This window comes from Notechis scutatus, chromosome 2 (assembly GCF_049901735.1).
Source record: "Notechis scutatus isolate UNSWTSFEM ecotype Mainland chromosome 2, rNotScu1.2, whole genome shotgun sequence".
Lineage (NCBI taxonomy): Eukaryota > Metazoa > Chordata > Lepidosauria > Squamata > Elapidae > Notechis > Notechis scutatus.
In genome coordinates, this window is record NC_142010.1 from 83,884,055 (window position 1) to 83,910,188 (window position 26,134).

The 26,134-nt window shown below is 38.0% G+C and overlaps 1 protein-coding gene across 15 annotated transcripts in view; it reads right to left on the reverse strand.

Annotated features, from left to right (window-relative positions):
- RAPGEF6 (Rap guanine nucleotide exchange factor 6) overlaps positions 1–11,894 on the reverse strand; it is a 157,890-nt gene extending 145,996 nt beyond the window's left edge. For all 15 annotated transcript variants that reach the window (XM_087955324.1, XM_026687401.2, XM_087955327.1 and 12 more), the window contains exon 1: positions 11,133–11,894. In XM_087955324.1, coding sequence (XP_087811450.1) covers positions 11,133–11,201 — 69 coding nt within the window. In that variant the 5' untranslated portion in view covers positions 11,202–11,894. The remainder of the gene's footprint in view (positions 1–11,132) is intronic.
- Between the last annotated feature and the right edge of the window lie 14,240 nt (positions 11,895–26,134).

Consider the following 26,134-nt stretch of genomic DNA (forward strand, 5'->3'; position numbering starts at 1 on the left):
TAATTGAGATGATTATGGCTTACAGCTCACGAAAACCCCAAATCCACAATCTCAGAAAATTAGAAGATTGTGAAAAGGTTCAATATTCTAGGCTCAAAGTGTCCCACTCTAATCAGCTAATTAAGCCATAACACTTGCAAAGGGTTCCTGAGCCTTTAAATGGTCTCTCAGTCTGGTTCAGTAGGAATCACAATCATGGGAAAGACTGCTGACCTGACAGTTGTGCAGAAAACCATCATTGACACCTCCATTAGGAGGGAAAGCCTCAAAAGGTAATTGCCAAAGAAGTTGAATGTTCCCAAAGTGCTGTATCAAAGCACATTAATAGAAAGTTATGTGGAAGGGAAAAGTGTGGAAGAAAAAGGTGCTCAAGCAGCAGGGATGACCTGGAGAGGATTGTCAGGAAAAGGCCATTCAAAAGTGTTGGGGACTTTCACAAGGAGTGGACTGAGGCTGGAGTCAGTGCATCAAGAGCCACCACACACAGACGGATCCCGGACAATGTCGTATTCCTCTTGTCAAGCCACTCCTGAACAACAAACGTCAGAAGCGTCTTACCTGGGCTAAAGAAAAACAGAACTGGTCTGTTGCTCAGTGGTCCAAAGTCCTCTTTTCTGATGAGAGCAACTTTTACATCTCATTTGGAAACCAAGGACCCAAAGTCTGGAGGAAGAATGGAGAGGCACACACTGTAAGATGCTTAAAGTCCAGTGTGAAGTTTCCACAGTCTGTGTTGATTTGGGGAGCCATGTCATCTGCTGGTGTTGGTCCACTGTGCTTCATTAAGTCCAGGGTCAATGCAGCCATCTACCAGGAGATTTTGGAGCACTTCATGCTTCCTTCCACAAACGAGCTTTATGGGAATGACTTCATTTTCCAGCAGGACCTGGCACCTGCTCACACTGCCAAAAGCACCAAAACCCTGGTTCAATGACCGTGGGATTACTGTGCTTGATTGGCCAGCAAACTCGCCTGACCTGAACCCCATAGAGAATCTATGGGGCATTGCCAAGAGAAAGATGAGAGACATGAGACCGAACAATGCAGAAGAGCTGAAGGCCGCTATTGAAGCATCCTGGTCTTCCATAACACTTCAGCAGTGACACAGGCTGATAGCTTCCATGCCACGCCGCATTGAGGCAGTAATTGCTGCAAAAGGAGCCCAAACCAAGTACTGAGTACATATGCATGCTTATACTTTTCAGAGGTCCAATATTGTTCTATGTACAATCCTTGTTTTATTGATTGCATGTAATATTCTAATTTTCTGAGATTGTGGATTTGGGGTTTTCATGAACTGTAAGCCATCATCATCACAATTATGACAAATCACGGCTTGAACTATCTTGCTTTGCATGTAATGAGTTTATCTCATATATTAGTTTCACCTTTTAAGTTGCATTACTGAAATAAATGAACTTTTGCACGATATTCTAATTTTTCGAGTTTCACCTGTAGAAATAGAACAACTGTGGCAAAAGAAAGCAAAGATAACTCCAATAGTAATAGGCACCTTGGGTGCAATCCCAAGACAACTGGATCACCATTTGAATACCATCAGCATTGACAAATCACCATCAGTCAATTGAAAAAGGCAGTTTAACTTGGAACAGTTTATATCCTATAATACCATTCAACATCTGCCTTTCGCAGGGCCTTCATAAAGTTGTTTGTACAACTACACATAGGCTATTAAATAATTAGAATTAATATTAAATTTTACATTAAAAATGTGCCAAATTGTATTTAAAAAAGAAAAGTAGTAGTTTTAGGGTGGGAAATTCTCAAAAATATTAAAGCCAGCTCAGAAAATGTATAGGAATACAATGAACGAAGAGCCCATGTAAGAGCATACTGACACAAAGTAGGATATACAGTAAATTTTAAAATTAATTCAGACTAAAAGTTTTAATTTTTTTAAAATGATAATTTTACCCCTTCTGGTAGATTAAGGGGGTCTATAGCCAAAATATTTACCATCAAAACATATTTAAAGAATTTAAATTAAAACAAAAATGCTAAAACATTTCCAAACTTCCTTTTTAGGTTCTTTTTAAACCCTAACAAAGACATCAGTCCTCTTAAAGCAAAGGGAACCCATTTAAAGAAATGGGGCAACTTCAAACAAATTGGACCTTAAATAATTGCTAGGCAAATCTGTAGCTTCTGTAAGGGAAATTCTACAAATGACCTCAACAAGTGAACTATTTTCATTTATGCATTCTGTATTCCTGATTTAAAGAGCCTCCATTACTCTGGACATATACAAAGCTGCAGAGCTAGTTGCTCAGAACATCTAAAACCCAGGTGTCAGCCCCCATCCATCTTGGAACGCTGGCAACAGGATTGTCACATAACAAATAAGTGTTTCTTATTGGGATAAATATTGTCAGAATCAGAATCATAATAAAGCTGTGCCATAACTCACCAACCTCTCAATCTCCGAGGGTCATGGAAAGTAATTACCCAAATAGGTAAGTCTGATAACAAAGAGTTTTTTTCCCAATAGGTTAGAGCAAAGTTGAACAATGAAAGGCAATCATCTTGAATTTTCAAGCATATTTTCATATCGGGCATCTTCCTTCTTGCTCACATCACAAATGACACAATTTGACAATGTTTTGGTGCGGCATTATAGAGAAGATGAGAGAAGGCCACCTCTGCTGATATGGACATGCCTTGAGAGCAGCACCGTCCACTGTTGCCAAGACTGCCTACCAACTAGGAATCAATAGTCGGTGACATCGTGGGCACCCAAAACAAAGATGGCAAGACACCATCAACAAAGATATGCAAACCACGGGCCTGCACCCTGGAGATGCAGCTGATCATGCAAAGTGGCATTAAATTATTCAAAAAGTGGGCCCTGCACTTGCGCTACGAAGATGATGATGATTCTGAATTTTCAAGCCATTTTTCCTTCATTTTGTGAAAAAGACAAAGGCAAAATCAGAGGTAGACATTTACATTCTCTTTGCATAGGTAGTTAATGAAACTACATCAGATTTATTCAACAATGGGAATATTTATTTATTTATTTATGAAAACAAGGACTAAGACTTATTGCACCTACAAAATATATGGAAAAAAAGTTATTGGAAGCTTTGAAAAAATTCTACTTCAAATACCAGTTATTTCTGGAAACAAGAAGCAGATGTTTTCTTCTGTTTGGCTGAACTATGCAACAGAACAACAGGCCCTTTGTTACGCTGTCAGCAAGAATGTTATTTCTCCCTTTTTAAAAAATGTCTATCATTAAAGAATCTGGTTGCGTGGTACGCTGTATGATAAATGGGAATTAACTATAATGGTTTAGACAAAGAACAGTTGCAATGTGAACTATTTCATTAATATTCTTCCATGATTTTAAAGGACGAAAGAATCATACACGTGGTAAGAAGCCAGCAAATATATTTTAACAGGAATAACAAAAATAAAGGTTTTAAGACCCAGGATATCCCAAATTATATTATGCAATTTGAGCTTTATTCCCACTAGACTGTTCTAAAAACTAAACTGTTGAAAACTGCATTCCCTTTTATTTTGAAATTTATAGAATGATCGTGATTCAACAAAGTTACAAAAGGTCACTGGACATTTCTTTGCATGGAGAAGTACAGTAGTTCCAAACAACAAACATTTTTTAAAAAATTTTTCCCTTAGTTCAAATTGATACCACACCCTTGTAAACAAGACCAGAAACATAAAGAAAAAGATGTGGAATAAAAACTGTATTCATATATGGTAAATAATGGGAATTAAACAAACCTCAACTTCAGATTCCAACTCCTCACAGCCTCAATAGGTATAAACCACAACAAAAGTTATAGTTCAGCAACATGTCAAAAGAGTCGCAGAAGCATATATTAATGAGAGTAATAGTAATCTCGTCTGTTTCCAAGTGCAGTTCAAGGTGTTAATCTCTAAAGCCTTTAGAGGCATAGGTACCATAGGATACCTGATGGACTCCTCGTCCCATTAGGACAAGCCCATCTCCTTCTGCTGGCAGAAAGGGCCTACTTTTGATCCTGTCAATCAAAGAACTCCAACTGTAGGGATCCAGAAGAGCCTTCCCTGCTGCAGCACCTGCTCTTTGGAACATCTTCCCCTCCTCTTGCTCTCTGCTCTCCACTCATCCATCTTTTTGGTTATCATATTGATGTGTTTATTCTTGTTGTGTTCCTCTGTCATTATTTTATTGTTCTATTATTTTACTCCTATTTATACATCTTTCATTTGTCTTTCTTTTTTAATAATAACCTCTGACAATGAAAATAGCTCTATTTTGCATCTTGTCTTTGTTGTATCCTATATATAATTCTAAAGATTGATAGTGATAGTGTAGCATTTTTTATTAAGTTCCATATAGTTTAATCTCCTTATTTGTTGACTGCGGTCAAGTGTTTTTCAGCAATTCACAATAGTAAAGTACAAGAAAAATAAAAAGTCCATGGTTTTTTTTAAATATAATAATCATAACAAAATTACAAATCCAACCTAGGCATCATCCATAACCACAGACCTTCTGGAATTGCTTCAAGAATGAGACTGTTCCATAGTACAGGCATTGTCACAAAAAAGCAGCAGCTACACGCTTCTGAATAATACCTGGAAACAGGTTTGCAATTATGTGTTGTTGTTTTTACAGAACACATGAGAAAGTGGCCCTGGAGATACCTTGCTACCAAACATAAAGGGCTTTATAGATAATTATCAGCACCTTGAATTTCACTTGAAAGCTGATGGCATATCTGGAAAATAGTACCCAAAGTTTATTAATTGTAAGCCAGGCCATTGATCTATGCAGTTATGTTAAAGCCCTTTCCTCAATTGGTCAGACTTAACAACAGTTAGCTATGACTTAGTTATACCACATCTGGAGTTCATCTGATACTGAATCATGATTTAAGAAGTGTCCGGAAGTTGCAATTCATACAAAATAAAGCAGCTGGATCATAATATGTTGTATTCTGGGCTTAGAAGCTAATCAGGTTGTGCCTCATTTGCACTTGTTATGGGAAATCAATTCTGGAAAAAGATTTCATTAGAAAGTAAAGATAAACTATTTCCATATTGTTCCCTATCATGATACAACAATACAGTCATTCAGGAGATGACCCCGACATAAGAGAATCTTTAATTTTAGACTGCTAATTAGTGGAAGGTACAGGGATTATATGATCCCTATATTGAAAGGCTTTTACAGTTTGCCAATTGCTTACTGCATACTGTTTAAGGGACTGCATTAACCATTAAATCCCTATATATTAGGCCTTACTATTTAAACAGTCTCCTAGTATACTATGAAATTGACCAGTTATATATAACCTGCTATTTGAATATGCCCTTGCTGCCACAGACCCATCATTTTGGCACACATAACAGAGACTTTTCTTATAGTGGCTCCATGCTATACAGTGTACTCTATCAGGAGCTGTGTTGACAGTCTTGCCTTTTAAAAAATCTGTAAAGTCAAACGTGCTTTTCCTGGTTTTTCAGTGTTAATTTTAGCATTAGTCCTGATGTTAATTTTCATCGAAGTTTAATTTTTAAGTCGATTTTGTTTCAAAATGGTAACCTCCCCTTAATTAAATAATTTCACAGGGTGGTAATTCCAAGCTAGACCTGCCAAAGCCTTTCTGAGATCTCTATCCTGCCTGAGCTGGATTTGGGGGGGACGGGGATGCTTAGGTGAAAGAACTCCATCTGGGCAGTGGTGAAGTTGCCACTATCAATTCCTGGAAAACTCAGCAGTCCCCAATCTTTCTGGCTCTGTGGAACAGAAGGTGTGTACTGGTAGACCAGAAGTTGGGGACCCCTCTATCTTAACTGAAATCTCACAGGAGTAAAAAAAAAAAAAAGATCCCCCTTCTTAAGGAATAAGCTTTTAAATCAATAGCTCAACCTTTCTGTTTTTATCCTTTCATTTTTCCCCCTTTTTACCAGAATTATCAGACTCACACAGTCCTGGAGCCCATAGAGATACTATGAATGCAACACTGGGTTATTTTAATATCTGCACAAAAAGGACTTGAGAAATAAAATAAAATAGTTCCAACAAGTTATAGAATGGCTAGGTCAACATATAAAGAACCATTTCAGTGTAGTGCTTACGGCACCAGCTAGAAAAAGGGAACTATGAGTTCTAATCTGCTTTTAGGTACAAAACTAGCTAGGTGAACTTGGGTCAATCACTCTCTCCCAGCCCTAGAAAGAGACAATGGCAAAATCTTCCAAAATCTTCCCAAGAAAACTACAAGGACAAATACAAGGAATCACCAGGAGGGTTCAAGACTGACATGGATGCACCAAAACAAAGTCAACACATAAAAATTGGAATTATGAAGCTGCAATCAGCAAAATAAAAACAATTAAGGGACATAAAATGGGAACAAAGGTAAAATCACACAACTGAGGAAATCAGAACTGAACAAAAAAATCAAACACCCCTAATGTTTCTCTATATGTTTCCCTGCCAGCTTTATCTTATTAGCTTCCCCAAGGCTTCTGGGCAGGAGGATTGAGTGCCAGCCCCAGAGAGAAAATCTGATGTTTCTCTCCTAGCTGCTTTAAATATCTGCACCTATTCACACAGAAGAAAACAAAACATTTTGCTCCCTTTGCCAGCCTGAACCATATCCCACTGCACCCAAGGCTTTAAAACTACAGCTATCCTGTAGTACTCTAAACGAACTATAAGCCATTATTGAGAATGGCAGAATCTAATTTTTAACACAAATAAGTATTCCAAATAACAAGTCTAATAATTCAGTGATGTAATAACTGGACAGCTGTTAACATTGGACAATGTTATGCATTTTTGCATAGTGAAGAATTGGCACTGCATCAAAAAGGTTTCTGCAAAATAATGTTTATTAGAGTTCTGCAGCACCAAGATGTCATAGATACAACCATCTTTTTTCCGCTTCACCCCAAAAGGAAATAAATTGATATTAACCACTCTGCCCATGTTGCTATATAGCTCAATAGTAAACAATGGTTTGGGAGAAGGCAAAAGTGCCAGCATCCTGCCACCATTACTACACAAGAGTAACTGAAGAGACAATCACATTACATTGGCAGTACTGTGATCAAAAGTCTTGTTTCTGGTATCTCTAACCATAGTGCATGTTAGTGGAACAACTGAGAGGCAAGAGAACAAAAAACTAAGTCTTAATTAATTCAGACAGCTTCTGAATTCTAATTTGAGTAGACTTTTGTGGGATTACACTCAAATAATTAAAATTTAAGCAACCTATATTTCTAACAAATGTGCAGAACAATGCAAAGGCCTATGTTTTAATTTGATTTGCTGATAAATGTTCCATAAATTACTAAGAATATGCATAATTGCATAACAGCAAAAGGGAGATTATCTATTGGGTCACAGGTATTCCAATGATTACATTTAAGCTCTTATTATTGTATTCTGTTAAAACAATGGTCATTCCTGACTGCTTTACATTGCTATCAGTCTTCTTATATTGTGCAAGTTGTAGGTCTTCCCTTTCTTTCCAGCAATCCTATTAAGGACACAGAACACAACTATCATGTATCCATATAAACTGAAGTATATGCACATTTAGAGATGCATAGCTCTCAAGTCCTCAAAATATAACAATAGACTCCAAAATTTATGTTGCTGAGTGAGACATTTGTTAAGTGAGTTTTGCCCCATTTTATGATTTTTCTTGCCATAGTTATAAAATGAATCATTGCAACTGTTAAATTAGTAACCTGGTTGTTGTTAAGTGAATCTGATTTCCCTATTGACTTTTCTTATCAGAAAGTTGCAAAAGGTGATCATATGACCCAGGACACAGCAACCATCATAAATGTGGACCAACTGCAAAGCATCCAAATTTTGCATGACCATGGGGTGCTACAATGGTCTTAAGTCTGAAAAACGGTCATAAACTCACTCTTTTCAGTGCCATTGTAACTTTGAACAATCATTAAATGAACTGTAGTAATTCCATGACTATTTAGTGTAGTTGTTACTGTACCTGAGTTAATAAAGTGCAATTACAAACTAATAACTAAATAATGCATGAATTCTTTGAAATAAATTTTTCAGAACTTATGGGAGCATCTATAAATGAAATTAAGTGTCTGTACATGCACATGCACACAACGACATCCAAGATTTGCTCCTGAAGCAGCAGCATGAACTTGGAAAGGATGTAATTGCTTTAACAATACTAAAAGGGGTAATTTAGACACACTTCTGCATGTTACAAAGCACTCTGTAGAATTTGAGCAATGTTTCTAATGACTACCAAATTAAGCAATGATTAGTTTCTTCTGAAAAATGAGATGAGGATACAGAAATGGAAAAGTACAGACATTTCTGTAACAGCATTTTTATTTTTGTGTTTCTTTTCCATTCTGTAAGAGAAATTCATTTTAGAAACAAAGGGAGTAAGACAGATATAAAATATTGGCAAAATGGCTCTGTTCCTTATCAGTTCCCACATCAATACTTTCACAAAGAAACCCAAACTCTGAAATGATTGATGCCTGTAAAAAAAAAAGATAGCAAAGGCGGGAGAAGGGAAGGCGGCGGGGGTGTGTACCTTCTTACAAGCAATAGGGCTCTGCAAACGTGCTTTACCGGGTCCCGGACGTGGGCGCGGGCGGGGTGGCGAAGGGGGCTCGTGGCGTTCACGGGCGCGTTACTCTAAAATTGGCTAAGATACCAGCTGGAAAGAAAGTGTCCTGGGGTGTGTACCTTATTACAAGCAATAGGGCTCTGCAAACAAGAGGTGCTTTACAACACACAGGAATAGGCACATGTGAGACAACTGACTACTTTCAACACAGCTGCCCCTAAGTGTTGCAAAAGATATAGTTATTTTAACAGGAGATGCCTTGTTCATGCTTCTGCACATTGAAAAACACCTATTTTAAATGTTTAAATAGCTCATGACTGGACATGGGAAATCTTTACTTTTTAACAGGCAAGTATGACTACTGCCTTTTTATTTGAAACAATAATTTAATAAACTAGGATTGCATACTGCTCAAAGTAGCTTTTTCACAAAAGTGATTCTGATAGAAAATAATATAGGTTAAAGATTTTGAAAAGTCTATCTCAACTTACTTGGAATTTAGATCAGCATTTTCTATTTCTTAAAATATATTGCAGCATCAATTCTGGATTGATTTTGAGAAGTATTATTGGGTTCAGTAATGATGAATCACAATGCATATGGCTTCCAATTACTAACATTGGTGAAGTTACACTGTTATTTACACACTTATAAAAATATTTTATAATACTTTCCTTAAAAAGAATATGAAATGGTGAACATGTGCCAGGAATGGAGTATTCTCGTGTGCTTCTCTCTTCACTTAGTGCTCTTTAATATGAAATACCTAGTTTGTGTTAAATCAGAATTTCCTAGAACATTCTTACTTATGTCAGTTAATTAACCTAAATCAGAAACAAATCTATAGACAATTCAACAACTTTTAAAGGTCCAAAGACAGTCTGATCTTGTGCCATGAAGTCAGATAACTTTCACAAAAGAGTATATTTCTTCAATAATACACAGCTTAATGTTTTAATTCTGGCTTTTAGAATTATAACTGATTTGGTTTGATTTGATTTGTTTAAATATCTATGAACTTTTAGATTATTTAATGCAAATATATTTTATTCAAATTCTGTAACATTCATCCTCAAAATCCAGAATGATAAAATCAAAACAAGCAAGATTATTTATCTTCAATATTTCTCCTAAATACCACTTCCAAAAAGACTATTTGGAAATAGTAAGAAGCATTAGAAAGAAGGAATCTAATGCTAAGTTTTAAAATCAGAATATTGAACAGGAAAAATGGAAACATCAGTATTTAGTATATCCTATTTTATCAGTTTTTCAAAAAAAGGATCTTATGATTCTTTGCTTACTGAGAACAGAAGCTTCCCTGCTTCCCTTGAGGGTTAACATGGACCCAGCTGAATCTTCCCATTCTGAGCTTTCCCTCTACTCTACAGCATGCATAATCTAAAAACCTAGTACAATTCAAAAGTCCAAAATTGTTAAGAAAATATTCTAGTAAGAAAATGTGAAATCTTATTAGTAATTTGCCTAACATAGGTTACATTAAATGCACATTTCTGCTGTTTGGCCATTAGTATTTTTAACCAAATCATACTTGTTAAGTTATATTTATCTACTTAGCAAACAATTTATTTTGGCATCATAAGACTCCAATGCTACAACCCAATGGATGAAGCTTGTAACAGAATAGAAGGGATTTTCTGAGTTCTTCAAGTGATAACAATGACAGAGTCTGAATGGGTAGCATAAATCAGACAGCAAATGCCCCCTCTGACCATCATCAGTCTTCAAATTTTGCTCTTTTTAAGATTAAGAAACACAACCCAAAATATCGCAAAAGGGAGAGTGGTAGAATCTGACCATTTTCATTCTCCAACAAACACACACACACACCTAGTAAGTACAGATTACTTCAAGAGCTGGGCTGAATAAATTTACCACCCACTGCTTAGAAAGAGCTTTTTGTTTTCTAAACAGAGTGGATGGAAAGACTATGCCTTCACTCCTGCTCTCTTGCACACTGCAAATCAGAAGCAGCAAAAAGACATTTAGATCGTTCTTACTGACTGCAATCCTGTACTAATTCAGACACGAGTGCCTTCCCATTCAAATATGCAATTTTCCTAGAATTGTTACATGTCATTCAACAACACATCCATTCTATAGTATTAGAGGACTTTCACCCACCATAAATGTAACGATTTCACATGCCTAATTTTTATAAAACTCACCGAAGTTCAAGAGTTAAAACAATGTTTTTAAAAAGACATCGGGCACACTATTTTTTTTTCTTTTTAAATCACAGTCGTTGCAAAATGACAAAAGCCTTTATCAATATAACTTTCTAAATTTAAAGTATGTTTGCCATACTGCAGAACATTTATGCATGTTTTACCATATATTACAGTCAGAAACTCAGCAGCAACCCCTAACACAGTCGTGTGTTTTGTTACCTGGGATAATGTAGGCATAAACTCCACTGCACTTAAATATCTGGAATTTTTTTTTGCTTCTAGAACCAAGCAGCAAGAGTCATAAAACACGAAAAGAAAGTAAAGTTACCTCTTGAGTCCTTTCAGATGGTTTCTTCCTCAAAGCTAGTTTAATCCTGGGATCTACAAGGGATGTCATCCTCTTACTCTTGTTATCCAATTACAGAGTTCTTCAGAGTTACTTTATGAAAGCGAGCGAGGGAAAACAATACACGAGCTCGGGAGCGCGATTTTTTTCCCCTTCTTTTTCAAGTCCAGCCAAACCCCCGAGTTAAAATGACGCTGGCTTAAAGATTTTCTTGTTCTTCCTCCTCCTCCTCCTTTCTTCTTCTCCTTTCGCAACTAATCCCGAACTACTGGCAAACTCAAAGATTTCACGAAAAGAGGGCCGTAGCCAGCCGAAGGAACCGGAGATCGATCCACCGCCAGCCGGGCGTCCCGCCCGCGGTCCCTCTTCGGCCAACCGGGCGGCTGCGGCTCCCGTGGGCTTTCTTCCTTTTACTCTCGAGGAGCCCTGCGGAGTTTCTCTCACCGCCACCCCTCCCCGGCTTTTCTCCGTCTCTGCTGGGCGCGAGAAGCAGCCTCCCCAACCGCAACGTCCCAGCCGGCCACACTTGCAGGAAGTGCCTGCAAGTCCGGCCGGCTGGGACGGTGCGGCTGGAGAGCGAGAGGGAAAGAAAATAATTTAAAAACAAAAAAACAAAAAAACCGACGCCGGGCCACCTCCTCAGGAGCCGAGAAACTCACCTCGCGGCAAGCCTCCCCGCACCCGAAAGGCAATCAAAGGCGCCCACCCACCGCCGAGCTCTCGGGAAGGAGCCCAGCCTCAACTGGGGAGGGGAGGGGTGGCCGGGCAGAAGGGCGGGCGGCGGGCAGGAGGGGGGGGGGAGAGAGGTGGCAGCCAGGTCACGTGGCAAGGCAGAAGACGCCCTCTGGCTGGCCAGGCCCGGCCCGGCCCAGGCTGACATTCAGCTCGAGAGGCAGGGCGGAAGGGGAGAGCCCCACCCCTTTCGCCAAGACGGTTGCGTTGAGGGGGGAGAGAGAGAGAGAGAGACTTGCAAGGGGTATAAAAGGCTCAGTTGGCGCGAATAGTCAGAAGGGGCGTCGTCTGTGGAGGGAAGAGATGGTTATTTGATTGGGGGCTTATAATGTGTGAGCGTTTTGGGGTCCTGCCGCTAGAGAGCCGGAGCGCTGAGGACTCTTTTGCGGCCCTGGGCCTCTGTACTTTCTGGGGCTGTACTTTCTAGGCACGCCCCGCGAGGCGGGTCGCTTTGGGGGTTGTGGGGAGCGGGTGTCTCCGCGAGGAGTGCGCTGCTGTTTACAAAAGCAGGGGAGTTTGGGGAGGGGTGGGGAAGAAGAAGGTGGGCCTGGGATGGGGAGCCCTGCATCGGGTTGCTAGCAGGAGCGGTGATGCAATCCGCTGGAGCAACTTTCTCCGGAGTTGCCAGCCTGCGAAGTTGGAAGTTGACTCAGGACAGTAAAACCCGGAGAGGATAACCGCAGATCCCTTTCGAGTCCCGCGGGCTAACCGCCGCATCCGCTTCTTTCAAATCGCTCGCACGGTTATAGCTGGGCCTGGCGGACCAGACGCATCTGGAAGGCACCTGGTTGGGGAAACCTAACATTTTTTTCCATGGGTCAGCTCACTAAATCAATAGCAGCCTGCTGGTCTTGTTTTGCCGATTAGCCTAGTTATTTGCATTTTGAGCTTACTGTGGGGGTTGCATGGCTATTATTACAGTATTGTGCAGATCTTCGGGAAAGTTTCAGTTTATTGAAGGCTCCAGGAAAGTTCCTTTTAGAAAATAGAAGTCTTAAAAATGTGCTTCTCCTATGGGTTTCTATAGAGAAACCAGTAGAGTCCATAAATCCCACTTGAGCTTTATTGGGCATTACTAAATTTTTGGGTAACGATACTTTTCCATATTGAAGCAGGTCTCTTTACACCTCCAGAGGCAAGGCTGCTCATTAAATATTGCAGAGATCTAATGACTGTTGACAAGTTCCTGCATTTAAAAATTTATCACTGTACCTATGTGGGATACTTGATTTTCTTTGGCAGACTGATCCCTTCGTCAAAGTATCAAAAAGCACAATTACAGCAGTTCTTTAATAATGGCAAGAGAACAAATGGGCTATTATGAAGTTTTCCAAAAGAAACCAAGAGGAGACAAAACCCCATGTTTTCAACTAAAATTACATTAAATGATGATCATGCTGCAGCATGGAAGACAATTTTTCCCCAGTTCAGGATGTACTTTTTCAAATTTGCACTCTTTTCTGTTTGAGCACTCCATATAGCTGATAACGGTTGATGATGCAGCCTTGGTGCATGAAGCCAGGAATCTGTTTTGCTATTGATTTAATGGCAAGAGGCAATATTCAACATGATATATTCTGTATACTTTATAGGGATTCTTTCTTCCATGTTTTAAAAAAACTGCAATCCATCAGCTCTTACGTATTTTGATTCATAATTACAGATTCAGTAACTAGGAAAACTAACTATGATTTAAAGAATTATTCGGACCCCATAGGTACCAAGATTATATTGTTCTCTTATTTGTTTCTTCCATAAGCAGAACTAGAAGGAATAAATATATGTACAACTTCAGATGTTTTATATATATAAAAGAATATCCATAGCCATCATTCCAGGAAGAATTTGTGGAAAGAAATCCAAGAAAATACTTTTCAAATACCAAAAGACTCAAATAAAAAAAACATTTTGGAAGAACTGTGAAGCATCTATGACTCCAGGATGAAGAATATGTTTTGAAGTAGTTTTTTTTTTTTTTTCCACAAATGCCAGCGGTTTCAGCTATATCGCTGAGAGAGAATAAGGATTTCTAGGACAAACATGGGCCAGGGGACATAGAACAGTGTGTTGGTTTTTAGCCTTTGGGTTCCTGCAATCTGCAGTGTATGCAGATGTTGGGAAAAGATGGTAACAGATGTTAGGAGAAGGATAGATGTGTTTGTGGCTGTGTCTCCATTTATATGAACAACTGTCTAATGCTTTGATGTGGATAATGAAGTGTAAATAAAAAGGGTGTGTGCTAATAGTCTGGTTCTCTGATGTGCATGTGAACTGAGAAGAAAATTCTTATTACAGGGAAGAAAAATTCATATGTATTTAGGACTCATCCAGAGCCCCAAAACATATTGTCTACCTCTCTCCAGAATTTAATTTAAACTTCAATGTTACAGAAAGACATTTAAATATACACAGGAACAACCATAGTTATTAATTAAATTCAGCTTATCTCCTAGGTCTGTCTACAGTTAAAGTATGGCTCGAAGCTTGAAAAATAATGTGCACCCTTTCTGGAAGGCTATTTGAATCCATTTCAGCGAAGAGCATGAGAAACACAGTTCCATAACCATAGCAAAGGTGTCAAACTCATGGCGTATAGAGGCTTTTTTTCCCCTTTGCTAAACTGGGTGTGGGTGTGGCCAGTGTAACACATTCAGCCCACGGGCCGGGAGTTTGACAGCTCTGCCATAGCACATTCTGTTTTTCCTTGGCTTGGCATAGAGTACAAGCCACCCCAAAGAAAGAAACTAAGTTCTATAAACTGCAGTGTCTGAGCTTTTGTCTAGTGCTTTAGCACGTCAAGCCAAGCCCCAAACAAACCACATTACAGTTTAGTGTGATGTGTGACCAAGGGCAAAGACAAACAAGGGAAAACTTAATTGTGAGCATTTATGAACACAAATGCAACAATTGAAATAAGCCAGATGGGCATATGCAGTTTAGAGGACACCTAGTCAAGTCAGTGGATTAGTCAGTTCCAGATGAGTTTGTTTGGTCAGTCTCTCCTGCTTGAATGCAATTTGTGCTTGAAGTGTAAGCCAGCAGCTTCACTCTTAATGCAAAGAGAACCTTTCATCATTTACAAAGTAAGGAAATCAGTTGAACACTAGGAAACATTGATTAATATTTTTCCAATTTTGTATGGGGTAAACTAGATAGTTTTAAGCTTTGGCTGGAAATTCAACCTTAGCACACTAACTAGTGCTTTGGGTTCATATTACTGTTTCCCAAGGATAACTGTTTACAGTTATTTCAAGATCCTCATTAGAAGCATTTCCATTGCTAAGCAATGCAATTATTAAGTGAATCATGCCCAATTTTACTAAAAAAATTGCCACGTTTGTTAAATGAATCATCCAGTTATTAAGCAAATCTAACTTCCCTCATTGAATTTGCTTTTTGACATTCATGAATCCCTCTGGGAATGTCACAAATGGTGATCACATGATCTTAAGATAGTGCAACCAGTTACATGCCAGTTTCCAAGAGCCCTAATGTGGATCATATGACCATGGACCTGTGCAATGGGTATAAGTCACTCTTCAGCACACTTGTAATTTGAAGGTTGCTAAACAAAGGTCTGTAAATCAAGGACCAGCTGTATTTGGCTTGCTGCCTAGTTTTTGAAGTTTAGCAAGGCTTAGAGCAGAGATGTCAAACTCATGGCCCATGGGCCGGATGCATCATGAGCTGGCCATGCCCACCCCTGGTTTATCAGAGAAAAAAGTCATGATACGTGACAACAATGTGATGCCGCGGGTTTGACAATCCTGGCTTAGAGTGTTCTTTTTTCAGACTGAAATCTGTTATTTTGAAGAGTAGTAACAAAGGGGACTTTTTTAAAAATGCCAAATTTCTTTGAGTTTTGTGCATAAAATAATTTTACAGATTTTTTTTCTTTTTAAGTTTCATATATAGCACTTATATTAATCTGCCAATTTAAACCATATAATTTGTTACTAGTAATACCTTATTGACATTATTAGTAGTTTGGGGTGATTAGTATTTCATGTATTTTTAGTTAAATACTTTATGCTGTCTAAATTCAATATTGTTAATCCCTTCCCAAGCCAAGTCTGCATTATACAGATAAAAATACTAAAGGGTGGTAGAAATATGAAATAGAGATCATATTGTGAGATTGCATAGTCTATGCTTGTCATGTTACAAACAAAGCCTTAATCTGCCATTGCCACTGGTCTACATTAAAAAATTTGTCAAAATATTTTTTTTTCTTCTGACACAAAAAGCCAAGTTTTTAGCCACATTTTTCCACATGCTAAAACAGGTTTGAAACTATGCTCTTTTTTGTATCTTGTTGATGAGGAAAGAAGTTTATTTTACCATTGTAATGAATGGTTATAAAATAACTGTTAAAATGTGTTAAGCCCATGTGAAACCTCTGTACAGGAAGTCCTCAACTTACAACAATTCATTTAGTGACCATTTGAAGTTACAACAGCACTGAAAAAAGCGTTATGAAAAAGAGTCTTTTTCATACTTTTGACCGTTGTGGCATCCCCATGGTCACATGATTTACATTCAGATACTTGACGACTGATTCATTTATTTATGACAGTTGCTGTGTCCTGGAGTCACATGATCCCCTTTTGTGACCACCTTGACAAGCAAAGTCAGTGGGGAAGCCAGATTCACTTCACAACTGCAATGATTTGCTTAACAAATGTGGCAAGAAAAGACGTAAAATTTTAAATCTTTTAAAATTTGTAAAATGTAAACGTTAAGTGGGGAAAACTCACTTAACAAATTTTTCACTTAGCAGCATAAATTCTGGGCTCAATTGTCATAAGTTGAGGACTACCTATATTCTTCTTTTAAACCTAAAAATAGATAAGACCTAAATATTTTTCAGTTATTAACTGAAATATTGCTGATATGAGGTACCACTAGTAGGGAAATTTAACCTGTTTATAATGGTTGTTTTTTTACCATTCATACTATCTCTCCAAAATTATTTCCAAATATTCTATTATGTGTTGTGCAACTATTTTCAGAAGGTGAGGTGGAGGTTTATATAACTTTATGATAGTTTCACCAACATCTGGGGGAGTGATCACAAAAATAAAATCCGCCTTGTTGCTTGAGAAGGGAATCTCACAATGCAATGATACACCTGGATGGGGGGAAAACCTGTTTCTCTTTGAGGAACTCCTGTGTCAGCATAACCTGTCATATCAAAGTTAACATGAAAATCAAGCAGGATATTTAACATCATTGTAAGGCAGTACTTCTGAAATAAGATATTTATTATCAGTGGCTCTTAAGATAAAATTTGGATTCCTGAGGAAGTTGAACTGATCCTCTGTAATGTAATGACTGCCAATCATAGACTGGATAAATGTCTGTCCTAGGGTGATCCACTTGTCTTGATTTAGGCAAGGTCAGCTCTTTTAGGTAGTCTAGCCAAGAAACCAAAGGACTAATTCTACTGAGGACTAACCCCAGCTTTATTGTAAGGTTATAGTAACAATCTTGAAAATAAAACACTTCTTCCCTCTTCCTTACCTTAATTTTCCAGAGGACAAGGGGAGGTCTTTTCTGTGACACTTCCTGCACCCCATTTTTTCTGTGGGCTGAGATATCTTTCTCTTCTTTAACATCTATGTAATATCTAGAAAAGTTCATCCATTGGCTAAAAGTTATTTATGAGCAATATGCTTATTACACTCAGTTACAAGGCTGGAGATGCTATGAAGACCTTGAACCAGTTTCTGGAGGCTGTCAGGAACTTGATAGGATGAAATAAGGTCAGATGAAACGATAAAATTGCTATTCATCTACAGATATCTTGGTAGAGCATTGGTAGTAAGCCAAGATTTCAGCAAAATAACATGAATCACAAGGTTGTAATGCAAGCCTTACATCTTGTTATATTTGTGTGTAACATAACACAAATACCAAAGGGTGGAGTTTATATTGTGATGTTGAAGTGCACATTGTGCCATTTGCTTCTCCCTGTGGAAGCCTATGCATCTTAGCCTCCCTGAAATACTGGTTTCAGTTGTTTTAGACCAGTTTATGCTTCCACTAAACGAGTAGCTTTGTGCCTTGGCAAGCCTCATGGCCTTGCAGCTCCTGTTGGACCAGCAGATGGAGTCTATAGCCAAGGGGCTTTTAACCAGCTTCAACTGGTATGCCAGTTATGGCCCTACCTAAACCAGAAGGCACGCATAACAATGACTCATGCTCCAGTACATACAGCTGGATTACTACTGCATTGCATACTGCATGAGAACCCTCCTGAAGCTACAACTGGTATAAAATGTATTAGCCAGTCAGTTGGGAGGGATATTCTACTACAGAAATAACATCATTTTATTATTTATGGTACACTGGCTGCCAGTAGAGTGATAGCTATTACCTATAAAACCTATACATGTTAGTGCTCAATTGAACATCTCCATCATCTTAGTCATCAAAGATGGGATAGTTCAGGATGTTCACCTCCATATAAAGTTGGGGTTGGGTCAGAAGAGAAGTCCTCTTTGATGGCAACTAGAATTGTATCAAACATGTCCTGAAAAATTATTTGACCTCCTCCCTAACCCTTTCAGGAAGCTTCTGAAAAATTGATCTTTTGAAGCAAGTTTTTGATGCTTATTGGGAAAGGAGGGTGGCCATTTTTTATCTGGGTGTTTTTGCTTATATGACTTTGTTAAGAGTGCAACAGTGTTGAAAATTTGTAATTATTGTCCATTGAGAATGAGGCAGTTTGTAAACATTACTTAAACAAATGGAATACTTAGTATTTTTTTTCTACGTGCATCGCTATATTTTCTCTTCATAATTTTAAGTGAAGTCCTTCCCTCATATTAAAATATGAATACTTTGTTTTACTATTTCCGTTTATATGATTCCTCTTTTAAGCAGTCCTTCATGCTCTCTGAGTATGGTTGTTTGCTTGCAGATGTTTCATTACCTGAATAGGTATCATCATCAGTCTAGTGAGTGTGGGATTTGTGCTTATTTAAATCTAGTTAGTAATGAAGATTGTCTCCAAGCAAACAACCAAGTTCAGAGAGCACCAGGGACTCCACAGTGCAGCCCTGAGCTACATATATTCTCTTCTGTTGGATTCTTCTTTTGCCCAATCTGGATGGAAGAAAATAGTCTATTATTTTACAAATTTTCTATTATCTTTTTTTAAAAAAACCTCTCCCTTATGTCTGACATTTCCATTATCAGTAGAGTGGAAAGCACTGGATAATTTTTAATGTGGTGTTGTAATTAAGAAGATGGTTGATTCATTTTTTTCAAACTAATTTTAAATGTGGATGAAATGATGCAAATTGCTGTTAAATATTTTTTTTCTAAATTCTGAAACCAACCAACTGTCCGCTATAAGCCATCCTTAATGAATGACAGTAGTCATAGGAATAAAAACAAGAATGGGAAGATAACAAGGGAGTACAGTACCAATATAGAAGTTGGGTAAAATTGTTTCAGCCCCAACAATTCTATATGATTAATGAAAATGTGTTGAAAGAGGATCATAGGGTGATTCCTGTGCTATTATTATTCTATTTGGTCTGCATCTATTTAGAAACAGCAGCTAAATCAACTGATTCCCCATTGTTTGCCATTATTGGTAGTTAGATGTGGTTTTCTGTTGACAACATTTTTAATGTTCACAACTGTAAGGTAAAAATGAATTGAACATCAAAACAACATTATGTGCTATATTCATGTGCTTATATTGATTTCCAAATTCCAGCACGGCTTTTTCAAGAAGCAAATATCTTTTTGTATTTGTGTGTTCCAGTAAAATAATAAAACTATTCCATGAAGTAAACTTCTCAATATAAATGCAGAATTTATAATTAAAAAGGATCTTGGTTCTAAAAGGCAATACTAATATTTGATCCAATTTCCCTGATTGCAATTTGAATTAAATGTTTAAAAAATCATTTCCAATGCTGTTTAGTACATGTATACTCAACACTCATAAGTTCAATGAAAATTATTCTTAAGAAAATGTGAATAGCAGATTTCTCCAGCTTTGTACACCCAAGATACATACAGACAACACCCAAATTGCCAGCCGGTATAGTCAATTCATAGTTGTACTGTTTCATAATTCAAGGTCTGGGTTGCATTAGATTAGGGAAGTGGCTATATGATTGCATCTCACATTTTTCATTTCATAGCAATTATATTGTTTATCTAAGGAACTTCAAGTGGCCTCATTGTAGCTTCACAACAAGTGAAGAGAGCCTGATTGCCCAATGTCATCCAGTGAGCTTCATGGCTAAGTTGAAATTTCTCTTAGCCAGAAATGGAAGATCTGGTACCCTCCATATATTTTGGAATTCTATCTCAGTCAAAAGGCTACTCTTGAAAAGGATACTGACACAAATTATAGTTAGCTGAGGATGATGAAGTATGCCCCCTCAGTATTAAAAAAAATAATATTAAAAAATAATAGATGGAATGTGGACTTTACTTTCAGACTGTTGGAGATTTTAATTACCTGGGTTGAACGCTAACTAATGTGTTGCTACTGGTAGTGAATACTGTATTATGAGTATAAAAGTCTATGGAGCTTCTCTATTTTTTTAAAAAAGTCCAGTTGCCTTTTGAAAAAGTATCTTTAGGACTTTTATGCATATAAAAGTTTCTATTTACAGAAAATTTACAGGTAGGAACTGCATCATCTCACTTAAAAAGTGAATGCACTTTTTTCTAGTAAGCAGCAATTTTTACATCCATACGTATTAGCTCTGCCAATATAGAATAGTTCATGACCTCTCTGATAGCAAACTGATTTGGGAACAAGTCATGATCTCGAGCATAGCTACTACCATAGTCTGGTAAAGGTAGCAATAGCACTTAGACTTATATATTGTTCCATAATGCTTTACGACACTCTGAATGGTTTACAAATGTAAGCATATTGCCCCCAACAATCTGGTTCCTCATTTTACTGACCTCGGAAAGACGGAGGGCTGAATCAATCTTGAACTAGTCAGGATGCTGACAGTGGACAGAGTTTGCCTGTAATACTGCATTCTAATCATTGCGTCACATATTTTTAAATGCAAGAAACACTGAAACCATTGAAATTGCTTTGCATGAGTTCCCTCATGCCTTTCCCAGAGGCTGGCATTGTTGGGTACAACCCACAGAGATACCTTGCGTTTTCACTGAGAAATCGTCCTCTTCACTGAATGTGTTGTTGTTTTCTTGGTTTCAATATTAAAAACTTTCTAAATTGAAGAAAATATGTCTGCCCTGGATGCTTGCCAATAAGAATTTCAGAAGCAATCCCATCACAATGTAGTTTGTGACTTCCTGTAACCTTTTAGCATTTTATACCCCATCATTTCTCTTTCCTGATCCCCAGAAACTAAACAGATTTGGGGGGGGGGGGGTAAAAATCACATAATGCCAGTATCTTTCATAAGATTACACTATGAGAAAAGTACAAAATGCAAGGAAAGCCTTCTTAGCCAGCTAGCTTTGTTATCAGGTTTTTAATCTTGTTGCATTGTGGGGGGATGGGGGGGGGGGGAGAGAATTGCTCTGCAGCCCAATATAATTCCAGGGCAAAAGCAAAGATTGTTTCATTAGATGTACTTGCTTCCTGCCCCTACTGAAACATACAGACCTATGCAGCCCTTGTCAAATAAGAAGACAGTGGAAGAACTTTGGAATTCAGCTTCAGTGTAAGGGAAATAATTGGGCAACAGAGCTGTACTTAGTAATAGAGCCAAAGGTTCATTTATCAAAAAAGAGCAAATGAAACGTACTCATTTGGCATTCTCTTTTCCTATCCAGTCCTACTAAACTCCTCTGAGAGGCATATTAAAATACTGTTCAGACCAAACCAGTTCATCTGATCAAAAGTGAAATTAAACCTAGCTATCTGTCACCCATTTTCCAGAATTGAATTTTAAAAAATGTGTATTTATATGCAGATTTCACTTTTAGGTGATAATTTTAGACATGAAGTCACTTTGCAGAAGTTATTAGCTTAAAACAAAGTATCCGCAGTCAGCTGTAGGTTAGCAAAGGATGGGTGCTTAGGTGGTATTCAGCAGGTTCTGACCAGCTCTGGAGATTTTACAGTATCCTTCCCCTGCCACACCCACAGAGCCGGCAATAAAAAAAATTAAATCCCACCACTGGATGGGTGGGCAGCTTCATCTTTTTTGGAAGCAATCTGCTTCATTTCAATGCTAAATATGGAATTTGGGCAGCAAACAAGACGGACTGTTCGGGGATAAAGATGACACATAATGGGAATGACACAGCTTGAAAGAAGCCCAGGTCACAAAGTCGAAGTGTTCAACTTATTGGAAGCTAATTCTGGATATATCTGTGCAACATTAGTTTGTCTGGAAAGTTGAATCAGTTTTTTTTAATACTGAAGGAGGGCAAAATACAATGACTTGTTCCTTTCTCTCACTGCAAAAAGCAAGCCTGGTGTATTGTCCTATCTTGTAATTCGGATTCTTGATATTCAGATCAAGCAGGCATGTTGATTTGCTCTTCTTTGCTCCAATCATCCCCCACAGACCTTCAATTATCCCAACCAATTTTCACACATGAATATTGGGCAATTATATCTATATAACAACATAGGCTATGATTCAGGTGCCATAAAAATAAATGGAAGAAGGGAATACATTTCTTCAAACTCCCACTTGGATGGAGGCATGAAATAATGTGGAGATATTTTTGTAGATGGATATAAAGAAACTTTTCACTTTTAAACACATACTAATTAAAAGCATTTATCAGTATTTATTCTCACACAGTCAGTGAGAAACCAGATAAGAGCAAGGCAAAGGGCAGCCTGGTCAAAAGAGAGGGCCAAGTTCTCCATTAGATAGGGTAGAATGAACTAGTTATAAAAAGTTTATATTTGCAGCTAATTCTGGATTATCTATAGCTGCTGAAATTCGTTGGATATTGCTTTTAACTTTCTTCAGTAAATATTACTCTCTGTACGATCTTCTTGTGGGATTAACTAAGTGGTTCCAGCTCAGCTTTCAAACGAAGCCTGACACATCTTTTCCACAGACTTTGGCATTTCTTCAGGCTATCTTTGATATTGTGCTGTGGTGACAAGTCTTCTTTGCTGACTCTTTCCCTTATTAAGAGCTTCTTTGTTTAAAATATCTAACAATTCATTGTTATGCCTTCTGAGATGTGCAGTGGGCATCCCTTCCTTGAGCCTCTCTGCTTACTGTCCTTTTTAAGCATAATTCTTGGAAAGTCATCATTGTATTGGGTTCCAGAACTTAGTGCCCTTTCTCTCAGGACAGTTTTTTTTTAATATTACTATTCCACATTCAGAGGGACTTTGATCTCCTGTGTTAATACTAAAGAAGCTCATGCTTTTTCACAGGCATCAATATAAGGGTTATTTTTTTAACTTTCCCTTGCTTTATAGTGACATATCCTTTGAAGAAAGAATGGTACAAGTTAGATGTCAGGCCATTAAGATTTTCTGTTTCTAGAATTCAGGAGTTCATGTTCTCCAATTTCCTATTTGTTTTCTTTCAGCAGTGGAGAATGACCACAGCAGCGCTATTCAGATGCATCAGAGTGTATGTGAATCATGCCCCACCTATAGGTATAGCATATCAGATTGAAACATTTCCTAATGAAAAACATTCTGACAGATAAGAGCCAGTTTGGTATAGTGGTTAAGGCAGCTGGCTAGAAGCCAGGAGACTGAGTTCTAGTCCACCTTAGGCATGAAAGCCAACTGGGTGACTGGGTGAGCCGATCATTCTCTCTCTCTCAGCCCAACTCACCTCACAGTGTTGTTGTTGTGAGGAAGTAGGAAAAATATGAATAGCAAGTGTCAGTCCATTGCAAAAAAAAAAAATATTAATAATTAGCTGGAAGGTGGGCGCAGTAGTTAGTGAACAGCAGCTCCTCGCTCTCAACTATGGTCCTTGGACAGAAGAAGAAAGACCGCCTGGGAACACAAAAGCAGCAAAAGCTGGACCCCCACTGAAGCTACAGGTCATAGCATCAACTTCAATGGCACCAAAACCCTGGCCACTATGGAAAACCCTAGCCACAGAGTCATCAGAGAAGCCATAGAGATTGAAAAAGACCAGAAAGCATGAACAGAAGAGATGATTCCACCAGGCTGTCAATCATTTGGAAGCCTGCACTCACAAACAAAAATATCCACACCACAAGCCAGGCAAACACCTGGGCACAAACAGATCCCCCTGATAACTCCAGCTCAAACACACCCCAACCAGGCACCCAGATGAAACCCAGCTCTAACTAATGATAGTCCATTTACCCGAAGCAAGCTGCACTAAAGGCCTCCATTAAAGTAACACAATGCTGCCAGCCAATCAAGATACAAAAGAGCCAAAAACAGACAGAAGATATCAGAGACACCATCAAGCAGAACACAGCAAACTCCGAGACCAATAAACACAGACCAAGACTCCCAACCAATCAGGATGAAGAAAAACCATTCTGGCACAGCAATAGGCTGCCCCAAATTTAAATCTGAAACCACTGTAAAAGTCTGACCCACAGACGGACACAATACAGAAGCCTGATGATGGCAGATGAGATTCTGCTGAACGTTGCTACAACTTTAAAGAACTACAATGACGGGAAAATACCTAACCAAGCGAACACCATATATATATATATATATATATATATATATATATATATATATATATGTATGTATGTATGTATGTATGTATGTATGTATGTATGTATGTATGTATGTATATTATGATCTGTCACTTTTCAATCAGGCCTCTAAAACAACAACTCAGAATATTTCACTAATGTAATCCAATGTTTGGATCAGGAAATGTTAAATTTGTATTCACTATGCAACACAGACATATGTCAGAAAACTTGCAAATTTCCTTTTGTTAGTTATCTGAGAACTAAGAATGGGCTAATCTTTCAGCTATTAGAAACTGACTCTTTCCTTCCTATTAGCTTCTTAGAATCTTCAGATATTCCATAGCTTCTTACTGTTTACAATTCTGGGGGCTAGGGATTTTTTTTTCTTAAGAGACACTATGATTGGGGAAATACCAAATGTTCCTCCAATATCAAATTCTGCCTTTGCACTAATGCATTTTCTCTGTACTCTTCTTTCCAAGACTGATCAACAATTTGGATAAACTGCATTTCCACACAATTACCTGTTTATCCGGGAAGCAGTTACCATTTTGTAGAACCTCTGCAGGTTATTGCCTTCATTCTGCATTGTTCCTTATCCTGCGGTAAACAAAGACACACTACTGTGTTTTTAGTCCTGATTCATGTGCATTTCTTCTTACGAAGGACATCCTGCATCTATGTTGCTTTCAAGCGCCACTTTGTGTTTCCTCACTAGCTTTGTAAAGCTCCAGCTGCTTACTCTTGACGTTTTGAAAGCAGGCATATGGACAAATGTCTATCATCCATCACTGAGTGTGATGGGAGAAATTATATTTCCAGGACAAGGTAATTTTGGAGCCAGCTCCTAAATTGCCAATTCAGCAACATTTTTTAATGCTTCCTGCTATCCCAGAACAATCTTGTGTCTGAGTTTCTAAATAGTTTGGGTTCTGGGTTATTTTTAATTTATTTATTTATTTAAATTTATATAGCCGCCCATCTCACAAAACAAGTGACTCTGGTCAGCTTACAAGAAAGTTGAAAACAATAGTTCACAAATAACCATGTTTATTATTATGGCTGTTTGCATAGTCAGGCAGATACTTAGTGTTCAAGTGATGGTGTTCAAATGGTATTCCAGGTATTTGGGGATTGCACCTACTTGTATTTGCAGTGATTTTTCTCCAGTTCTTTCTCTTCTCTTCTGCTCTCTCTGGGTGCTATGAAGTCCACTATTCAGATTTTCTTTTTGGTCTTTCTTATCAACAGTTCTTAAGTCTGGGGTATTAAGTTGCATGTGCTTGCCTGTTTGAATTCTAAATTATAGTGGTTCGTCATGCAGTCAGCCAGATGTTTATAATGGTTTTGGCATTTTTATCTACCTATTGAGTCTTTTCCAAGGATCTAGGATAGGCAGATGTTGATGTATGATGGTATTAGATGTATCGTTGCAGGATGTAAGCTGTTCCAAGTAAGACCGTCTTTTGCAATTGACTGATGGTGAAACAATGCCAATGGTTATTATTAATAGTCAAATCATTAAAATGCAATAAAACAAATAATGGTTGAAGGGATGTTAATAATAACAGAGCCATCTTATTCATTTGCCAGCTCTCTGGATCCCCAGG